Raw genomic sequence first — 19,611 nt, forward strand, 5'->3', positions numbered from 1 at the left:
TCATCTGACCCACTAGAAATCCATCACGACAGAAAGGTGGGCTTTGAAAATAGTCCAAAGGGGCTACTCCAGCCCCTTCGAAACTACCCCTATGGCCATGCCACCATCTTACAATCGACTACCGGAGGATCACTTGGCACTTCTCAGCAAGGAAGTTGCAGCTCATTTGGCCAAGGGAGCCATAGAGAGGGTGCCTGTGCCAGAAGTAGCTTGTGGTTGTTATTCCCGCTACTTCCTGGTGCCAAAAAAGGACAAGGATCTCCTCTCTACCCTAGACATCAGGGCCTTCAATCACTCCCAGGAAGGAGAAGTTTAAAATGCTCATTCTAGCTCAGGTCCTACCTGCCTTGAACTCTGGACACTGGATGGTAGCGTTGGACTTGCCAGACACCTACTTCAAGATTCCTGTTCTGCTTGCCCACAGACATTACTTATGGTTCGTGGTAGGTCACAAACACTATCAGTTTACTGTGCTACCCTTTGACCTTACCTTTGCCTCCTGGGTGTTCATGAAAATGATGGTGGTGGTCACAGCTCATTACTCGATGACTGGCTGTTAAAGGTCAGCTTGCCCCAGGCTTTTGTCTCCCACCTCCAGACTACAGCGAACCTTCTGCATTTGTTGGGGTTCACTATAAACATGCCGAAGTCACACCTGACTTCATCTCAGGCGCTCCCTTTCATCAGAGTTGTTCTAGACAGTGCAGTTTTGGGCATATCCTCCCAAAAAGCGAATCCAGGATATTCAAGCTAGGATACTGATGTTTCGGCACCAATCCTGTGTTTTGGTAAGAATGACTGAGGCTGCTGGGCCTCATGGCTTCCTGCATCCTGCTAGTAACATGCCAGATAGCATATGTGGGCTCTGCAGTGGGACTTGAAGTTCCAGTGGGTACAGTATCAGGGGAATCGCTCCAACAAGATCCAGGTCTCAGAGGGAACTGCACAAGATCTGCAGTGGTGGCTTTTGAATTGAAATTGAGTCAGAGGCTGATCCATCTCCCATCCCCATCCAGCTCTCTCAGTAGTAACAAATGCATCACTCATGGGATGGGGCAGCCACATGGGGGGAGGCGGAGATCAGAGGCATCTGGTCTCCGGTGGAGTCCAGGCTCCACATCAACCTTCTGAAGCACAGGGCAATCAAGCTTGCATTGAAAGCATTTATTCCCTCTCTACAAAGAAAAGTGGTGCAGGTGTTAATGGACAACACCATTGCCATGTGGTAATGCAAGAAGCAGGACGGGTTAGGGATCCTTTGTCAAGATGTTGTGAGCCTCTGGACATGGCTGGAATGTCAGGGCATATCCCTGGTGGTTTAGCATCTGGTGGGCTCTCTGAACGCCAGAGAGATGAACTCAGCTGATGATGCATGGTCCATCATGAATGGAGTCTCCATCCAGAGGTGGAGCAAAGTCTCTTTCAACAGTGGAGAGAACCTTGGTTAGATCTGTTTGCCTCTGCAGAGAACGTGCAATGCCAGCTGTTTTGCGCATCGGCGTTTCCAAGGTGGCCCTTGCTCTGCAATGCTTTTTGTCTCAAGTGGAACTTCAGCCTCCTTAAGGCCTTCCCGCCAATACCACTTCTGCCCAGAGTTTTAAAGAAGAACAAGAATAACAGGGCCCAAGTAATCCTAGTGGCTTTGGATTAGGTATGAAGCAGTATGGTTTCCAAGCTTTTGAGAATGGCCATCGACCATCTGCAGTGCTTAATTTGAAAAAAAAAAGGTGCTGGTGCCCAAAGCTCTCCTCTTAAACACATGGCTGCTGCAATGAAAAGTGCCAGCACATAATACTGAGGCAGCATAATCCTGAAGCCACCTCGGGCCTCTTCAGTCCATTTATAGCCCCTCCCTGCCCCTTCAGCTCACTCTGTCAGCATCCTGCTTTTCCTCTTTCTGATGCTTTTTCGTTTTTCTCTTTCTCCGTTTTTCCCACATGTCTTTTGCTCGTAGCAAATGCTGGACACAGAAAACTAAGCGCCAGCCCTCAGAAATAAGTGCTGGTGTTCCGCACCAGAAACAACAAGCACAAGTTCAGCACTGACCATCTGATCAGATCAGATTGCCCCTTTGGGAGGATCTTCTGTTGCAGCAGCAGGGGGCAGTTGTAGGAAGTTGGCTCTGTATGCACTATTTCAAAGTAAGGAATAGTATGCACAGAGTCCAAAGGTTCCACCTTAGAGGTAAGATAGTGGCAAAAAGAGATAATTCTAATGTTCTATTTTGTGGTAGTGTGGTAGAGCAGTAGGCTTATCAGAGGGTAGTGTTAAGCATTTGTTGTACACACACAGGCAATAAATGAGGAACACACACTCAGAGACAATTCCAGGCCAATAGGTTTTTGCATAGAAAAATATATTTTCTTAATTTATTTTAAGAACCACAGGTTCAAGATTTACATGTAATACTTCAAATGAAAGGTATTTCAGGTAGGTACTTTAGGAACTTTGAATTAGCAAAATAGCATATACAGTTTTCACATAAATGACATAGCTATTTTAAAACTAGACACTGTGCAATTTTCAACAGTTCCTGGGGCAGTTAAGTGTTTGTTAGTTTTTGCAGGTAAGTAAACCACCTACGGGGCTCAAGTTTGGGTCCAAGGTAGCCCACCGTTGGGGACTCAGGGCAACCCCAAAGTTACCACACCAGCAGCTCAGGGCCGGTCAGGTGCAGAGATCAAAGTGGTGCCCAAAATGCATAGGCTTCAATGGAGAAGGGGGTGCCCCGGTTCCAGTCTGCCAGCAGGTAAGTACCCGCGTCTTCGGAGGGCAGACCAGGGGGGGGGTTTTGTAGGGCACCGGGAGGGACACATGTCCACACAGAAAGTACACCCTCAGCGGCACGGGAGCAGCCGGGTGCAGTGTGCAAACAAGCGTCGGGTTTCCAATAGAAATAAATGGGAGACCAAGGGGTCTCTTCAGTGATGCAGGCAGGCAAGGGGGGGGCGCCTCGGGGTAGCCACCACCTGGGCAAGGGAGAGGGCCACCTGGGGGTCGCTCCTGCACTGGAGGTCGGATCCTTCAGGTCCTAGGGGCTGCGGATGCAGTGCCTTTACCAGGCATCAGGTCTTTGAAGCAGGCAGTCGCGGTCAGGGGGAGCCCCGGGATTCCATCTGCAGGCGTCGCTGTGGGGGCTCAACTCTGGCTACTCACGGTCTCGCAGTCGCCGGGGAGTCCTCCCTGAAGTGACTGTTCTCCACAAGTCGAGCCGGGGGCGTCGGGTGCAGAGTGCCAAGTCTCACGCTTCCGGCGGGAAACGCATGTTGTTTCAAAGTTGCTTCTTTGTTGCAAAGTTGCAGTCTTTGGTGAACAGAGCCGCTGTCCTCGGGAGCTCTTGGTCCTTCTAGATGCAGAGCAGTCCTCTGAGGCTTCAGAGGTCACTGGTCCCTGTGGAAAGCATCACTGGAGCAGTGTCTTTAGAAGTGGGGAGGCAGGCCGGTAGAGCTGGGGCCAAAGCAGTTGGTGTCTCCGTCTTCTCTGCAGGGTTTTTCAGCTCAGCAGTCCTCTTCTTCTTAGGTTGCAGGAATCTGCGTTCCTAGGTTCTGGGGAGCCCCTAAATACAGAATTTAGGGGTGTGTTTAGGTCTGGGGGGTTAGTAGCCAATGGCTACTATCCCTGAGGGTGGCTACACCCTCTTTGTGCGTCTTCCCTGAGGGGAGGGGGGCACATTCCTATCCCTATTGGGGGAATCCTTTTCATTTCTAAAAGTCAGAGTCACCTCAGCTCAGGATGCCTTAGGGGCTGTCCTGACTGGCCAGTGACTCCTCCTTGTTTTTCTCATTATCTCCTCCGGCCTTGCCGCCAAAAGTGGGGCCGTGGCCGAAGGGGGCGGGCAACTCCACTAGCTGGAGTGCCCTGGGGTGCTGTAACAAAGGGGGTCAGCCTTTGAGGCTCACCGCCAGGTGTTACAGTTCCTGCAGGGGGAGTTGATAAGCATCTCCACCCAGTACAGGCTTTGTTACTAGCCACAGAGTGACAAAGGCACTCTCCCCATGTGGCCAGCAACATGTCTGGTGTGTGGCAGGATGTTAAAACCAGTCAGCCTATACGGGTAGTCGGTTAAGGTTTCAGGGGGCACCTCTAACGTGCCCTCGGAGGGTGTATGTTACAATAAAATGTACACTGGCATCAGTGTGCATTTATTGTGCTGAGAAGTTTGATACCAAACTTCACAGGTTTCAGTGTAGCCATTATGGTGCTGTGGAGTTCGTGCATGACAGACTCCCAGACCATATACTCTTATGGCTACCCTGCACTTACAATGTGTAAGGTTTTGCTTAGACACTGCAGGGGCATAGTGCTCATGCACTTATGCCCTCACTTATGGTATAGTGCACCCTGCCTTAGGGCTGTAAGGCCTGCTAGAGGGGTGACTTATCTATACCTGTAGGCAGTGTGAGGTTGGCATGGCACCCTGAGGGGAGTGCCATGTCGACTTAGTCTTTTTATCCCCACTAGCACACACAAGCTGGCAAGCAGTGTGTCTGTGCTGAGTGAGGGGTCCCCAGGGTGGCATAAGACATGCTGCAGCCCTTAGAGACCTTCCCTGGAATCAGGGCCCTTGGTACTAGAGGTACCAGTTACAAGGGACTTACCTGGATGCCAGGGTGTGCCAATTGTGGAAACAAAAGTACAGGTTAGGGAAAGAACACTGGTGCTGGGGCCTGATTAGCAGGCCTCAACACAATTTCAAATCAAAACTTAGCATCAGCAAAGGCAAAAAGCCAGGGGGTAACCATGCCAAGGAGGCATTTCCTTACAGCAGTCCTCCACCTAAACTTGTCCAATCTCTGCCTTCTTGCTTGGAGATTGAGCTGCAGCAGCTGACAGCTTTCAACCTTCCGTCTGAAGTCTGCAATGTTAACTTGGCAGCCTGGCATCCCTCCACCAAAACGGTATACACTGGTCATTGGAACGCATTTGTGGCATGGTAAATCTGTTGATCCCCTATATGCACCTCTGTCTGAGGTGCTACTGTTCATCCTCTCTTGCCCAGCAGGGTTCTGCTTTGGGCACCCTTAAAGGGTACCTGCCTGCCATCTCTGAGTTCCTTGGACTGCCAGATCATCCCTCCTTTCTCAAATCTTCCATCGTTGGGAGGTTTCTTAAGGGACTCACCCACATGTTCCCACCTACCTCGTTCATAATTCTGCAGTGGGGTTCGAACCTGGTACTTACATACCTTATGTGTGCTCCTTTTGAGCCACTACATAATTGTCATTTGAGGCTCCTTATACTGAAAACCGCTTTCCTTATTGCCATCATCTTTGCTCGCAGAGTGAGTGAGCTTCAAGCTCTTTGATTGAAGCCAACATTTTTATCTGTTCATCCTGACAAAGTGGCGCATCGTACCAGGACCTCCTTCCTCCCGAAAAAGGTCACGCCCTTCTTCTTGTAGGCCAATCGATCACTTTCTCTACTTTTTAAACACCCCCACATCCTTCTCATGAAGACGAAAGACTCACGTCTGGATCCAAAAAGAGTGTTGGCGTTCTACCTCAACCGTACTAAAGATTTCCAGGTAGATGATCAACTCTTTACATGTTATGTGAGTGTGAAGAAAGGATGGGCGGTGCAGAAGCGGACCATCTCTTGTTGGGTTGTCCTCTGTATCAAGATGTGCTACACTTTGGCAAAGAAGCAACCCCCTGAGGGTTTGCGTGCTCATTCCACCAGAGTGACTGCTGCAACCACAGCGCTGGCACATGGAGTTTCGGTCCTGGACACCTACCAGTTAGCAATGTGGGCGCCTCTGCACACGTTCACAAAGCATTACTGCCTGGACAGTCAGGTCCGCAGAGATGGCTACTTTGGCCATTCAGTCCTGAAGGACTTTTTAATCTGAACTTAGTTCGCAACCCACTGCAGAGGATGGTATTTCTAGGGTATCTACTCCTTATTGATCCTCCCTGCTTTGCGAACTGATTTTTTAGGACAGGGTCTCCCTTTTCAGGGCCTTACTTCTGGCACACCAATATCAAAGTTCTTCATGGCTCTGCGCTACTGGTGTGGAAAGTTGTGACAAGAAACTTACATCAGTGCATTGGCATGGCACCTATATATGACTGCGACGTCATCACAGCAAACACAACACCAACGGCGCACGTGGATTGGACCGATGCCACCGGACGTCGCATAAGGGTAATGCTTGAAGAAAAATCTCCGGATCCAGTCTAATGCCTGGGGGAAATTCGAAGGTAAGAAATCTGCAACCAAAAGTCTCTATCAGATAAAACTATACCATAGGACTGTTAATATAAAATAGGTCTTTACTCAGCTTAGTTCAGTGTATGACAGTGAATGAGGCAGGAGATGTTGATGAAAAGGGTGACCTCTACATCAGAAGGGGTGTGGCTAAAATAAACAGTATACATATATTTGAAAAATGATATAGTTAGTAAAAAATGAAAAGGGGCCCAATGGTAGACAGAGTCGAGAAACAAAATATCAATCTTTCTGGTACACTAATTAATTGACCTAATTCAGAAAAACTGATGATGAATCTTGGTGAATGCTCACTATTACAAGACTGACATTTATTTCTGAGAAAACCAAGCTGCTTATTGTAATTAGAGGGCAGAGCCTTTATTTCAAGAGATTGGAACAGCTAGGGTAAAAAGGTAATTTCTTTGTTCCATGTTAAGCCCGTAGCGTACAGTCACAGCACATAGGCCCTTTCAGGGTTCCATTCTACCTCCAACTGTGCCTCATAAGCTTCCACTTCATACCACACAGCAACAGGGGCATAACTTCCACTGGTGCAACAGGGGCAGTGGCACCAGGGACAAATAAACCCTTATTACACTATTTCACAGTTAGAACAGCTTCCAGGTGGCACATTTCACTCCTTGAAGTAGGGTCCACGACACACTGGCTACGTCAACACACTCCAGGCACAAGTTCAGCCTTAAAGACAACTCATGTCAATACATTTCAGACCCAAGTTCAACCTTGCAGGGAATGGGGACACAGAATACTACACAGATCTATGTGGGTAGTATGCACTTCAAGTCCTATGGCACACAGACTAAATGTGAAAGGGTATCAGGGGACTTACTCATCAGAAATTTCAATAGAGATCTTCTGTTTGAAATGAGCGAGTGCAGTTCGATAAAGTTTGGTAGCCACCTCAATAAGGTGATGACTGTCGAACAGAAAATCCCCTTTAGCAGCAGCAGCAGAGCCCTGTGATAACAAAACATGGCATGTGTTAGTTTTCAGTTAAGGCAAACAAAAGGCACAACTCTTTAAAACTCCAAGGCCAGAACAATCATATCTGTCCATACATGTTGGTATTGTCCATTAAATGCAGCAAACAATTTTGTAATTATCAAGTAGGTGTGCATGAATACATTAAGCTTGGAGCCATTAGACTGTCCATACTACTAAGGAAATATAGTATTTTATTTGCTTATAACGTTATTTGAGACCTAATGACATTTGCTAAAAGAATACAGCAGGAGAAAGTATTAGTTTATGAAAGTCAGTGGTTCTTAATCTGTGGTCTGGGTACCCTAAAGCCTACTCAGTGGGCTTGCGACTGTTTATAAATTAATATTAACAGATTAATTAGATGTATATAAGAAGCAAATGTAAAACACAGTTTTCAAATGTTCTCTAAATCTGAATGGGTTTTAAAGTGGAGATTACAAATTGAGACTGTACACTCAGATTGATTTGTGGAAGCGGTTCAGAAAGAATTTAGTATGGGTGATTAGTATCCTCAATTGAATTTGGAGGATTTCTGACCTTTCTATTCAAATTAAACATCAGTTGTTTTATATGTGATAGTGAATTAAACTATTTCATCATGTGTATTTGTTTGATGAATGATTATTTCTGTATTTTTGTGCGCTGCTTTGCAGCACACATTACTGAAAATACTTAGGCTGCGGTCTCCAGCTTCCAGTAATGACTCAGTGGCGGTTGTCGGATTCCAATAATGATTCAGAGGAGGTCCATAGAGGTCAAAAGTTAAGAACCACTGTTGTACAGTACACAGCTTACTGATTTGTAGATAGACATGAATAGTTACAATCTTTTTTTTTTTTTTTGCAGCATACTTCATCAGCAAAAATGTACATCAATTTGCCCCTTGCTCATATAGTAAGCATTATACATATTAAGAGTGGCCTTGTCATTCATTATCCTAATATATTTCCAAGATGATAATCTATTAACTTCAGAAATCAAGCTTCTCCCAGCTTTGCCAATTTTGCTAAAACGCCCGATTGCCCCTACTCTTTTGGCATATAATCTCTCATGGCTCATAACCTTGCTTACTTTGTTCTGCCAATGATCCACAGAAGATATAGTTGGCGATTTACTATTTGCTAAGATAAGTGATTTAGCCACTAATGTAGCAATAAAGCAAAGCTGTGCTTGATTGATGGTTAAATTATTCAAGCCTAATGGAATACCAGAAAGGGCTCTGAGCAGATTCAGCAAACATATGTGCTTTAAATGTTACTCAACACACTAAAAATGTTGGTCCACAATAAAAATAATCTAAAACAAGTAAATATCATATGAAACCACTCTCCACCCTCCGAACCACATTGAAAACATTGTGTTTGTTTCCCAACGTACATTTTTTTGATCTTTTATCTGGTGTGTAATAGATCATCCATTTACAATAAAAGGCCATCTTCTTAGCAGCACAGATGCCTTCTGACTGAACTGGTTAAAAAAAAAAAAAAGCCATTGCGCAAGATTTATGATAAAGCCAGTCATGGTATTAATCCTGCTGATGTGGTTGGAAAGTAGCTTTGGATCGAGATTTTGGCACAAAGCTTGACAACTGTTACCAACTCCTGTTAAACATGAGATGAAATGGAACCGGACAGTTTTATCCGATAGTTAGTTTACATATTTGCAGGGTACCTGGAGCAAAAAAGTTGCATTTGGAATAGCAAAAAAAAAAAAAAAAAAAGTAAATTTCAAAAAAAGAGTGGTACTTACAGCAGGTTTTTTTAGCCGCAGGGCTGACTATGCAATAAAATAGCTCTTACAAAATAAATCCTTGAATTACCGAAATCCCAGGGTTTCCCAGCAATTCAAAACAGACTGGGAGAGACTCAAGCCAAGCCCGAACTATAAGCAAGTTTCATATGTAAATGGAGCCTGGGAATTTTGTATTATTGCCAAAAAAGATGAAAGCTGTCAACCATGATTTGGGGAAACTTATAGAGTGTTCGCTTCGGCAATCTGAGAGTTTGTATAAATGAACTAAGATCGACCCTACCTTCTTTCAAAGTTATTTTCAGATCGTAATTATCGTCACTATGTATCTTTTTATATAACGACGTTAGCCAATTTAATAATGCTCCTTGATAGGTTTTGAAGAAGTGAAGCAGCAGGGCCCCACCCTCCTGAGATAATTGAAAGATAGGCAATTTTACACTTGAATGTTACCTTTGCCAAACAGAAGTATGCAGTGCTATGTAGACTGCACTGAAGAAGAATATGGGTATCTTAATTGATTCATTTGAAAAAGCAAACAAAAACAGCAGGAGCATGTTCATTTTAGGAAGCGAGATACGCCAAATCATTGTGAGCGGATGATTTTCCCATTGTTGAGCTAATGTACAGGCCATGACTAGGAGGAGGCATCATTTAAAGCATATAGCTCACTAAAATGAGTGGTTACTCAAACTCCTAGATATCTGATGGAACGCACAGGTTGAAAAGTTGAACGCGTTGCATTGGGCAGGATAGCAGGAGAGCGATTACAGAGAAGAGCATCAGAATTTGCCTGGTTAACTTTATAGCCGCCTATTGCAGTGTATTCAGCAATTTTATTAAATGCACGTTGAATGTTTACCTTACCAGTGGCTAAAAATAACGCCATGTCATCCGCATACTGTTTGAGCTTAGGTGCTCCGAGCAAAGGCGGACTGATGGCCTGGTCGAATTGCACATGCCAATGGCTCTATAAAGTGTAGACAGGATCGGCGACACTCGGCAGCCCTTACAGGGGCCCCTTCTAACTGCTATTTCTCTATTTCGCCAGCCGGGATATTACTGACATGTAATGCTGGCTTTAGCCCCAGAGTATAAGGCTTTCAATAAGCAAATTAGGTTTAGAGGGAATACAAATGTATGCAAAATTGCATATAAAACCTTCCCATTCGACAAAATTGAAGGCTTTCTCTTCATCAAGCAGTATAGCGGCTGCCGAAGTATTCTGAGTGGATTAATAATCAAATGCTTGCACCATAAAATTGGAGATATTTGAGATGTTCCTCTCTGGAAGAAAACCATTTTGATCCTTATGGAGGACTAATTTGACAGCTAACATGATTCTATTTGCTATAATCTTAGTGACAAATGTATAATTGCTGTTAAACAGGCTTATAAGTCGATACGAACCTGGATCTGTTGATAATTTACCTTTTTTTTTTTTTCTTTCACAAAGAAGCTGACGACTATGGATTCGGTAAAAGTACTGGATACAGGGCATCCCTTTAGGATCTCATTAAAAAGACAGACAAGGAATGGTGGTAACTGTGAAAAGGCGGCTTTATATACTTCGGCAGGTATGCCGTCCTCACCGGTGGCCTTAAAGTTAGGTGCAGGTGCTATTGCTTGTAATACTTCTGTTAAGGTTATGGGGCAGCTATGGCTGTATTTAGTGCTGTTGTCAGCTTTGGAAGTTTGACACCACTTAATGCTTCAATAACCTCTGAAGAAGGATTGTGTGAATCAGAGTAGAGCCTGTCATAAGGATCTCGGGAAGTCTGAGTGACCTTGGAGGGTCACAAGTTAATTACACAGGTCTGGGGGTCTCGAACTATTTTAATAATATTGGTGTTGGTTCTACATTTAGTTAACCAGACTTAATATTTACTTATGAATACACTCTCCTCAAATCGTTTCTGAAGATAAGATCTATGGCTCACAAGTTCTTTAGATGTACAAAAAAACTGAAAGCTACTTGATTTAAGTCTGCCTGTGTATTTGTTTTTGGGGTCTGTGCATGTGCTGCTAATGCGACATCCAATCTATCTTGTAGCTTAGAGCATAGGATTTTTACCTCCTGTCTTTGCATGGCCTGAAAAGAAATAGCCTGGCCCCTACAAAATGCTTTTAAGTCTCGCTACCCACATCGTGAGGTCTGAGCGGGAGCAAAGTATGGATTCTGAATATAGGCTGGAATGCAATGTTGGTATCCCTTGTCCTTCAGATGTGTCTCCTATAAGAATATTACATCGGCCACCAGGGATCTTAACCATACTAGTATGCCTTGGAATTTTGATCTATTGTTCAGGCTGTTCACATTAAACCACTTTCAACTTGTGCCGATCACTGCTGTGAATGAAAACAACTTTGTGATACCTGTTGCATTTTGAATTCACCTTTTCCCTCCCTTTCACCACACCCCTCTCTCATGTCCCCCTACCCTTTCCATTTCCTACCCAACCAGCGCCCCTCCTTAGACCTGGCAACACTGGAGCCCAAACCGTCATAGGCTCCCTCCCTGACAGGGGCACCCAACTCCCGGCCCCCTACATGCGCCTTCCACCTACCACTTCTAAATCTATTCCCCCCTAACCTTATAGCAGTGCCTTGACATGGCACTGAAAAGCCACATAGGGGGGCCGAGGGGATCTTTATTAACACACATACTATGAAGTGTGTATTACCTAAGTTGGAATTACAGCTTCCCCTCAGCCTGTCTTCCTGCCTTTCCCTCTTCCCCACCCGAGTGCTGAATTGAATACAAAAAGTCTACTGCTTGTTCCACAGCGTGGCAAATATATGGCTGACCGTTAAAAAGTAGTTTTAACCTTGATTGTTGCACAATGCCCACTGAGGCACCAGCGTTTTTTAAGTCATTGATCAGTCCTTTAAATTCACGCCATCGCCAAGCTGATAAAGCAGACATCTGAAAAGATTTTAAAGGAGAAGTCCCCTGGAATCTGATAAAGTTTAGCTTTGATAGCCATAGAAAGTATGTGTGACTTATCCCATCAGTCTCCAAAGGTAACCAGTATTGTCTGCGAGTATTTTTACATTAGGAGACTGAACTACAGGAACTTGATGGGCCCGCATGACTAAGATCCAGTTTTGAGACGCTGCTTCTGGGTAAACATGCTTGAGTCTTGATCTGTGATTGATCTTGATCTGTGATTAACTTGGCAGTTGTCTGCCCATTCTCCTGTCCCTCTGGAACCCCTGTGAACTCAGGCTTGAGTGACATGGTCTGTTTTCAGCATCGTCAATTCTGATCTGTAGGTCAGTAAGCTCAGCTTGAAGCTTGACGACTGAGGTGTCTAGCAGAGTACCCCTATCTTCCAGATCTGAGACACGCTGTTCAACCTCAGTGATGTGTGTATTGAGGTGCTGTATATTGATATTGATGAGGCTTAGTTGTACTTCTGTCCTCTGATTCGCCTCATCCTGTGAAATTGTCACTGTTTTGAGTTCGCCCAGAATGTGATGGAGAAGAGAAGCGCGCCCTTCCATCTGTCTCCACTGCTTGCGCAGAAGATAAGGGATGCCCAGATTCAGAGGGTGGAGACTTCACTGCATTTTGGGTTCTCGGTTGAACCTCTGCTGGTCCTATAGCTCCCTTCTTGCAGCTGTTGGGGAAGTGGTTTAATCGAGCAGCAGAGACAGCAGAGGCCGCATGTATTACACTTCCCACAGAGTCCAGCCCTGGCTCCTTGTCATGCGAGTTGTGGTTGCGATGCTTCAAACTGCGGAGTGGTTTAATGGAAGCGCACACTTTGAACTGTGAATCTCGTGAAATTCACTTCATCATATGGGACTGACCGCACTAACTACACTAGGGGCCTTTTGGGGGGTTACAAGCCGCACCTGTGACTACACAAGCCGTTTCCGTGTCAACCCCAAGTGTGGCCCCTACCCAGCAAGAAGCCTATTGCAGCCTGCTGAGGTGCATGATTAGCGGAGACAACAGAGGCTTCTGCTGTCCGTGTAGAAATAAAAACTTCACTTTCCGTCCTCCACTTTCCTCGCTCTTTTTTGCGCTTGATACGATCAATCCGTGTCAGAATCAACCACTTTATACATTTTAATCACTGCTTAAATGGTTGGAGAGTGTCCCGTTGATTAATATTTATATCAGCGGGGCGCTGGTTGATAGATGCAGACTCTGCGTTTGTGTGAGAACGAGAAGTGGTCACAGCTCTTTACTTATTACAAACTAAGTGTAAAGCTGAGCCCCAGTCGACCGCTGCAGCAGCTCCAGAGGCCTGAACTGCTGTTGGGGTGAGGCTAAGAAAGAGATGAGGGGGGAAATGACCTTGTGTAAGCAGGGATGTCGCAGAGAGCGCCTAAGTTCTGCTCAGTGTCAACCTCCTGCTGTCTCTCTAACGCAGCGTTCCCCAGCTCCAAGATAGTCCTGATGAAACTATCCCCGAGTCAGGGAAGGCAGCCGCGCACCATCACCGGCACCCTCGGCACGCCATCGGCGGTTCCAGCCTCGGAGCATGACGGGAGCTCCCTACGCGGCCAAATGGTTACAATCTCACTAAAACGACAGCTTGTAGCGTCATTTACCAGATCATTTACATTTTTTGTATGTAAATATGTGAAAACATGGACACAAATATGTAATAGCATAAAAGATTTGGGGAGTGTTTCTTATCAGAAGTTGCTAAATTGTGGGAGTAAATTAATCTTTAATTTGCAAAAATACAAGTCTGATATCATCATCATATAAACTGGAGTTGGAAGTACGGGCAGAGATGCATTTTAACGCAGCAGAGCAAAGAATAGCAGTGAGCGGGCAGGGAATGGAATGATCTCGGTTACCAGTAACCATTAGAGCGAGGGGCAGTGAAGACACCTCACAGCTGGAAAGCCTCGACATGGAAGTAAGATGTGGAACCGTTGGTGCACGTCGAGGGAATGGGATAAACACTATATAAGCAAATGCAGAACACAAAATAGATGGGTGCGGGCATGGTGCAGAAACACCACAAAGGTCAGTGCATGATGGAGGTGATGGGGTAGAGAGAGGAAGGTGGTAGAAACAGACAAAGGGAGAATAAACTACAGAAAGAAATACCACTATGGTGCTAGCAAAACCGTACAGGTGACTTTCTAGCGCATACAACTGCTGACTTAACATATAATCTCTGAAATATCATTATTATGAAAATAATATTTTACTGCAGCTGCACTTATTCCACACTACAGGTTCACTTCTGACAACAGATAGATTAGCAATGACAATGAATCACAAGCATACCTCTTTCAGATGCAGCGCAAAGAAGCCATCATTTTGTGAGCTCATGGAAACTTTGGTGATATCTACAAGAGGGACTTCCAACTTGATCTGTCCAGACTTTATGTCGGCAAGAATAATATTACGTTTTGTCAACAAGAAAATTCTTGGTGTCCCCTGCAAGCAAACGTATGAAAACAAATTGAAAATGAGAAACACACACGTTCTGAAAGATAAAGCAGGTAACCGGCATCAATGTTAAGCAATAATCAACTGTATTTATATTTGGTACCTACCTCTTACCACTGATTACGAATTAGCGTTTTCTGCTGAAAACCTTTTTTTTTCAACATCAATTGTAACTATTGTCAAGGTCAGAAGCCGCCCTCACTTACATTTAGGGCTACTGAGATTATATGGCATGGAGTTTCTGGATTATTATTTGCTGTACTTGCCACATAATCAAACACATGTATAAATGTATGTTTCCTAGAACATCACCTAAAGCAGGAAATTAAGTTACCAAAGAAAACTCATACCAGAACCTTAACAAGAGGGATTATGAGCTACTGTTCCAGAGACGGAACTGACAACAGTAACAACTTCACTTCTGAAAACAAAATAAAACAGGATCCCACATTTGCACAAGCATGTCATTTAAAAAAATACATACATTAATCTTTGGAACACAAACTCCCATACATTTCAAAACTTGGAACCTAAGTCATAAATAAGACCTAGTGTCCTGATGACAGGTCTCTTTTATTATCCACAGTTTTTGAGCTGCTATATTACACAGGAGTGGGCTTACCTATAAAAGCTAAAATTTAGCAGGGAGCCTTTTTCAGGAGACCTTTTCAAGAGACCATAGTGAACTAACAGACAAGCATCCCAAACAAAGGTGGTGAATTCTAAAACCGCACCCCAAAACATCTGCTTTATAACTGGACAAAAAGAAAAATTTGATTAACTTTGTTAACGTTCTTCCCCGTAGACACTTGGTCTAACAGATTCTCCACTTCTTGAATTCACCCCCTCCCCCCAATGCCAGTCTAGATCTGAAAAGGTTTCCCTGCAATTGCTTAAGTGGTGCCATCACACTGCTCAGTGGCTTCATCCCACCTCCAGAAGTGATGGTGCACAGCCATATGTAGATGCTAAGTTTGCACCCTGAGGTCAGTATACAACAAAGCATTCCATCGGATTAGACAAGGAGCATCAGTAACAGACTGAGAACAGTTACAGTGTCCAGTATTGAAGAGAATCTAACATAGAACCTTAAAACATAGACATCCACTTCCAGGATGGAAAGGAGGGTGGGTGGGTGAGTGAGGAATCTTCAGTTAGAGTATCCTCCAGAAAGAATTAATGATGAATACTTCTAACTGTAGAATCAACACACTTTGAATAGATACCAAAGCAGTACCACCCACAAATGGGGGCAAATGGGTCTAAGTAGTGGGACTTCAAACCAGGAAGTCCTGCAGGACTTAGTAGGCAAAAAGGAGGCCCTCCCTATGGATCAGAGAATGAAGCAAGCAATGCCTAGTAAAGGTATGGAAAGATGTCCCTTGTAGATTCCCAGGCAGATGCCCATCAGTGTAACACTTGTGCAGCGGTGATAGCTTTAGGTCTGGTAGAATGAATGTGAAGGCCCTCGGAGGCTCTGTTTTGGCCAAGGCAGCACACCACATCGTATGTGTAAAATGACCCATCTGGATAAGGCAAATTTCCAGACTGCCTTCCGCAATTGATCACCAGAAAACTGCACAAAAAGTTTGCCAACCACACAAAAGGTTTGCCATGCAGTCAGTGGTCTTCAGTCTCATCAATATAAAAGCATGGGCCTCTCGTTGTGCACAACCAGTGAAGCCTCTCTTCCTCCTTAAAGGGATGTTATGGAGAATGCAAAGTGTGAGATGGAATGCCCACATGGAAAAGCAACACTTTTGATGGAGATGATGCCATTGCTTGAACCACCAGCTTATCTGAAAAATATTATACAGTGGCAGCAATAACAGCGCATGCATTTCACTGACTTGACCAAGAAGTAATCAGAAAGAAAAAGACAGTTTGAAGAGAAGTAAGTTTAAAAAACACTTTGCGCAGACTCAAAAGACATTCATACAAAAAAGTAAAGAATCAAATAAAGGTCCCAATTCAGCTTAATAAAAAAAGCAAGAGGAAACATATATAAGCTCTGGTGACTTAAAAAAAAGAGGGCACATTAGGCAAACACAGAAAGGCATAAGAAATATCCTTTAATAGAGCTCATGGCAAAGCTTTGCCAGATGAAAAAAAAACAGGACAAACAGAATGTAGGAAGTTGGCTCTGTATGTACTATTTCAAAGTAAGAAATAGCATGCACAGAGTCCATGGGTTCCCCTTAGAGGTAAGATAGTGGCAAAAAGAGAATTCTAATGCTCTATTTTGTGGTAGTGTGGTCGAGCAGTAGGCTTATCAGAGGGTAGTGTTAAGCATTTGTTGTACACACACAGGCAATAAATGAGGAACACACACTCAAAGACAATTCCAGGCCAATAGGTTTTTATATAGAAAAATATGTTTTCTTAGTTTATTTTAAGAACCAAAGGTTCAAGATTTACAAACAATACTTTAAATGAAAGGTATTTCACTCCGGTATCTTAGGAACTTTGAATCATCACAATAACATGTACAGTTTTGGCAAAAATGGCAATAAGCTATTTTAAAATTGGAAACTGCAAAATTCAACAGTTCCTGGGGGATGTAAGTATTTGTTAGTTTCACAGGTAAGTAAAGCACTTACAGGGTTCAAAGTTGGGTCCAAGGTAGCCCACCGTTGGGGGTTCAGGGCATCCCTAAAGTTACCACACCGGCAGCTCAGGGCCGGTCAGGTGCAGAGGTCAAAGTGGTGCCCAAAATGCATAGGCTTCAATGGAAATAGGGGTGCCCCGGTTCCAGTATGCCAGCAGATAAGTACCCGCGTCTACGGAGGGCAGACCAGGGGGGTTTTGTAGGGCACCAGGGGTGGGGGGGGGGGGGGGGGGGGGTGAACTCAAGTCAGCACAGAAAGTACACCCTCAGCGGCACAGGGGCGGCCGGGTGCAGAGTGCAAACAGGCATCGGGTTTGCCATAGGTTTCAATGGGAGACCCAGGGGTCTCTTCAGCGATGCAGGCAGGGGGGGGGGCTCCTCGGGTTAGCCACCACCTGGGCTAGGGAGAGGGCCACCTGGGGGTCGCTCCTGCACTGGAGGTCGGATCCTTCAGGTTCTGGGGGCTGCGGGTGCAGTGTGTTTCCCAGGCGTCCGGTTCTTTGAAGCAGGCAGTCGCGGTCAGGGGTAGCCTCTGGATTCCCTCTGCAGGCGTCGCTGTGGGGAGTCAGGGGGGTCAACTCTGGCTACTCACGGGCTCGCAGTCGCTGGGGAGTCCTCCCTGTAGTGTTGGTTTTCTTCAGGTCGAGCCGGGGGTGTCGGGTGCAGAGTGGAAAGTCTCACGCTTCCGGCGGGAAACGTGTGGTCTTTAAAAGTTGCTTCTTTGTTGCAAAGTTGCAGTTTCTTTGGAACAGGGCCGCTGTCCTCTGGAGTTCTTGGTCCTTTTAGATGCAGGGTAGTTCTCTGAGGCTTCAGAGGTCGCTGGACCCTGGTGGACGCTTTTGCAGTTTTTCTTGAAGTGGGGAGACAGGCCGGTAGGGCTGGGGCCAAAGCAGTTGGTGTCTCAGTCTTCTCTGCAGGGCTTCAGGTCAGCAGTCCTTTGTCTTCAGGTTGCAGGAATCTAATTTCCTGGGTTCTTGGGTGCCCCTAAATACTAAATTTAGGGGTGTGGTTAGGTCTGGGAGGGCAGTAGCCAATGGCTACTGTCCTTGAGAGTGGCTACACCCTCTTTGTGCCTCCTCCCTGTGGGGAGGGGGGCACATCCCTAACCCTATTGGGGGAATCCTCCAAAATCAAGATTGAGGATTTCTAAAGGCAGGGGTCACCTCAGCTCAGGACACCTTAGGGGCTGTCCTGACTGGTGGGTGACTCCTTGTTTTTCTCATTATCTCCCCTGGACTTGCCACCAAATGTGGGGGCTGTGTCCAGGGGGATCGGGCATCTCCACTAGCTGGAGTGCCCTAGAGCATTGTAACACGAAGCCGAAGCCTTTGAGGCTCACTGCTAGGTGTTACAGTTCCTGCAGGGGGGAGGTGTGAAGCACCTCCACCCAGAGCAGGCTTTTGTTTCTGTCCTCAGAGAGCACAAAGGCCCTCACCACATGGGGTCAGAAACTCGTCTCTCAGCAGCAGGCTGGCACAGACTAGTCAGTCCTGCACTGAACAATTGGGTAAAATACAGGGGGCATCTCTAAGATGCCCTCTGTGTGCATTTTTTAATAAACCCAACACTGGCATCAGTGTGGGTTTATTATTCTGAGAAGTTTGATACCAAACTTCCCAGTATTCAGTGTAGCCATTATGGAGCTGTGGAGTTCGTTTTTGACAAACTCCCAGACCATATACTTAATATGGCCACAACTGTACTTACAATGTCTAAGAATAGACTTAGACACTGTAGGGGCATATTGCTCATGCAGCTATGCCCTCACATGTGGTATAGTGCACCCTGGCTTAGGGCTGGAAGGCCTGCTAGAGGGGTGACTTACCTATGCCACAGGCATATTCTGTGTGCATGGTATCCTGAGGGGGATGCCATGTCAACTTTGCCTTTTTCTCCCCACCAACACACACAATCTGCAGTGGCAGTGGGCATGTGTTAGGTGAGTGGTCCATTAGGGTGGCACATCATATGCTGCAGCCCTTAGGGACCTTCCCTGGTCACAGGGCCCTTGGTACCACTGGTACCTTTTACAAGGGACTTATATGTGTGCCACGGTTGTGCCAATTGTGGAAACAATGGTACATTTTAGGTGAAAGAACACTAGTGCTGGGGCCTGGTTAGCAGGGTCCCAGCACACTTCTCAATCAAGTCAGCATCAGTATCAGGCAAAAAGTGGGGGGTAACTGCAACAGGGAGCCATTTCCTTACACAGAAGCACTTCAGAAAGCTTCACCTACAGTGGAACAACCTGACAGTCCTCTCACTAGGCCACAAATATTGCAGGATGTCTGTAGGCAAGTGCCCCTTTTGGCATGTTTACCCCCTCCCCACACTTTTTGTCTTGCCTGGTGTCTGATGCTAACTTGACAGTGTGTGCTGGGATCCTGCTAACCAGGCTGCAGCACCTGTGTTCTTTCCCTAAACAGTGCCACTGCTTCCATAATTGGCACACCCCTGGCACACAGCTATGTCCCTTATAAAAAGGTACCAGTGGTACCAAGGACTCTGTAGCCAGAGAGGGTCACTAAGGACTGCAGCATGTATAGTGCCACCATAAGGGACCTCTCACCAAACACATGCACACTGCCATTGCAGACTGCGTGTGTTGATGGAG

General features: G+C 45.6%; 1 protein-coding gene across 3 annotated transcripts in view; it reads right to left on the bottom strand.

Annotated features, from left to right (window-relative positions):
• MYO1B (myosin IB) overlaps positions 1-19,611 on the bottom strand; it is a 678,894-nt gene that overhangs the window by 30,597 nt on the left and 628,686 nt on the right. For all 3 annotated transcript variants that reach the window (XM_069225875.1, XM_069225874.1, XM_069225873.1), the window contains 2 exons: positions 14,225-14,377; positions 7,061-7,188 (listed from right to left, as the gene is read on the bottom strand). In XM_069225875.1, the coding sequence (XP_069081976.1) occupies positions 7,061-7,188; positions 14,225-14,377 (281 nt within the window). The remainder of the gene's footprint in view (positions 1-7,060; positions 7,189-14,224; positions 14,378-19,611) is intronic.

The sequence above is a fragment of the Pleurodeles waltl genome, chromosome 3_1, assembly GCF_031143425.1.
Source record: "Pleurodeles waltl isolate 20211129_DDA chromosome 3_1, aPleWal1.hap1.20221129, whole genome shotgun sequence".
Lineage (NCBI taxonomy): Eukaryota > Metazoa > Chordata > Amphibia > Caudata > Salamandridae > Pleurodeles > Pleurodeles waltl.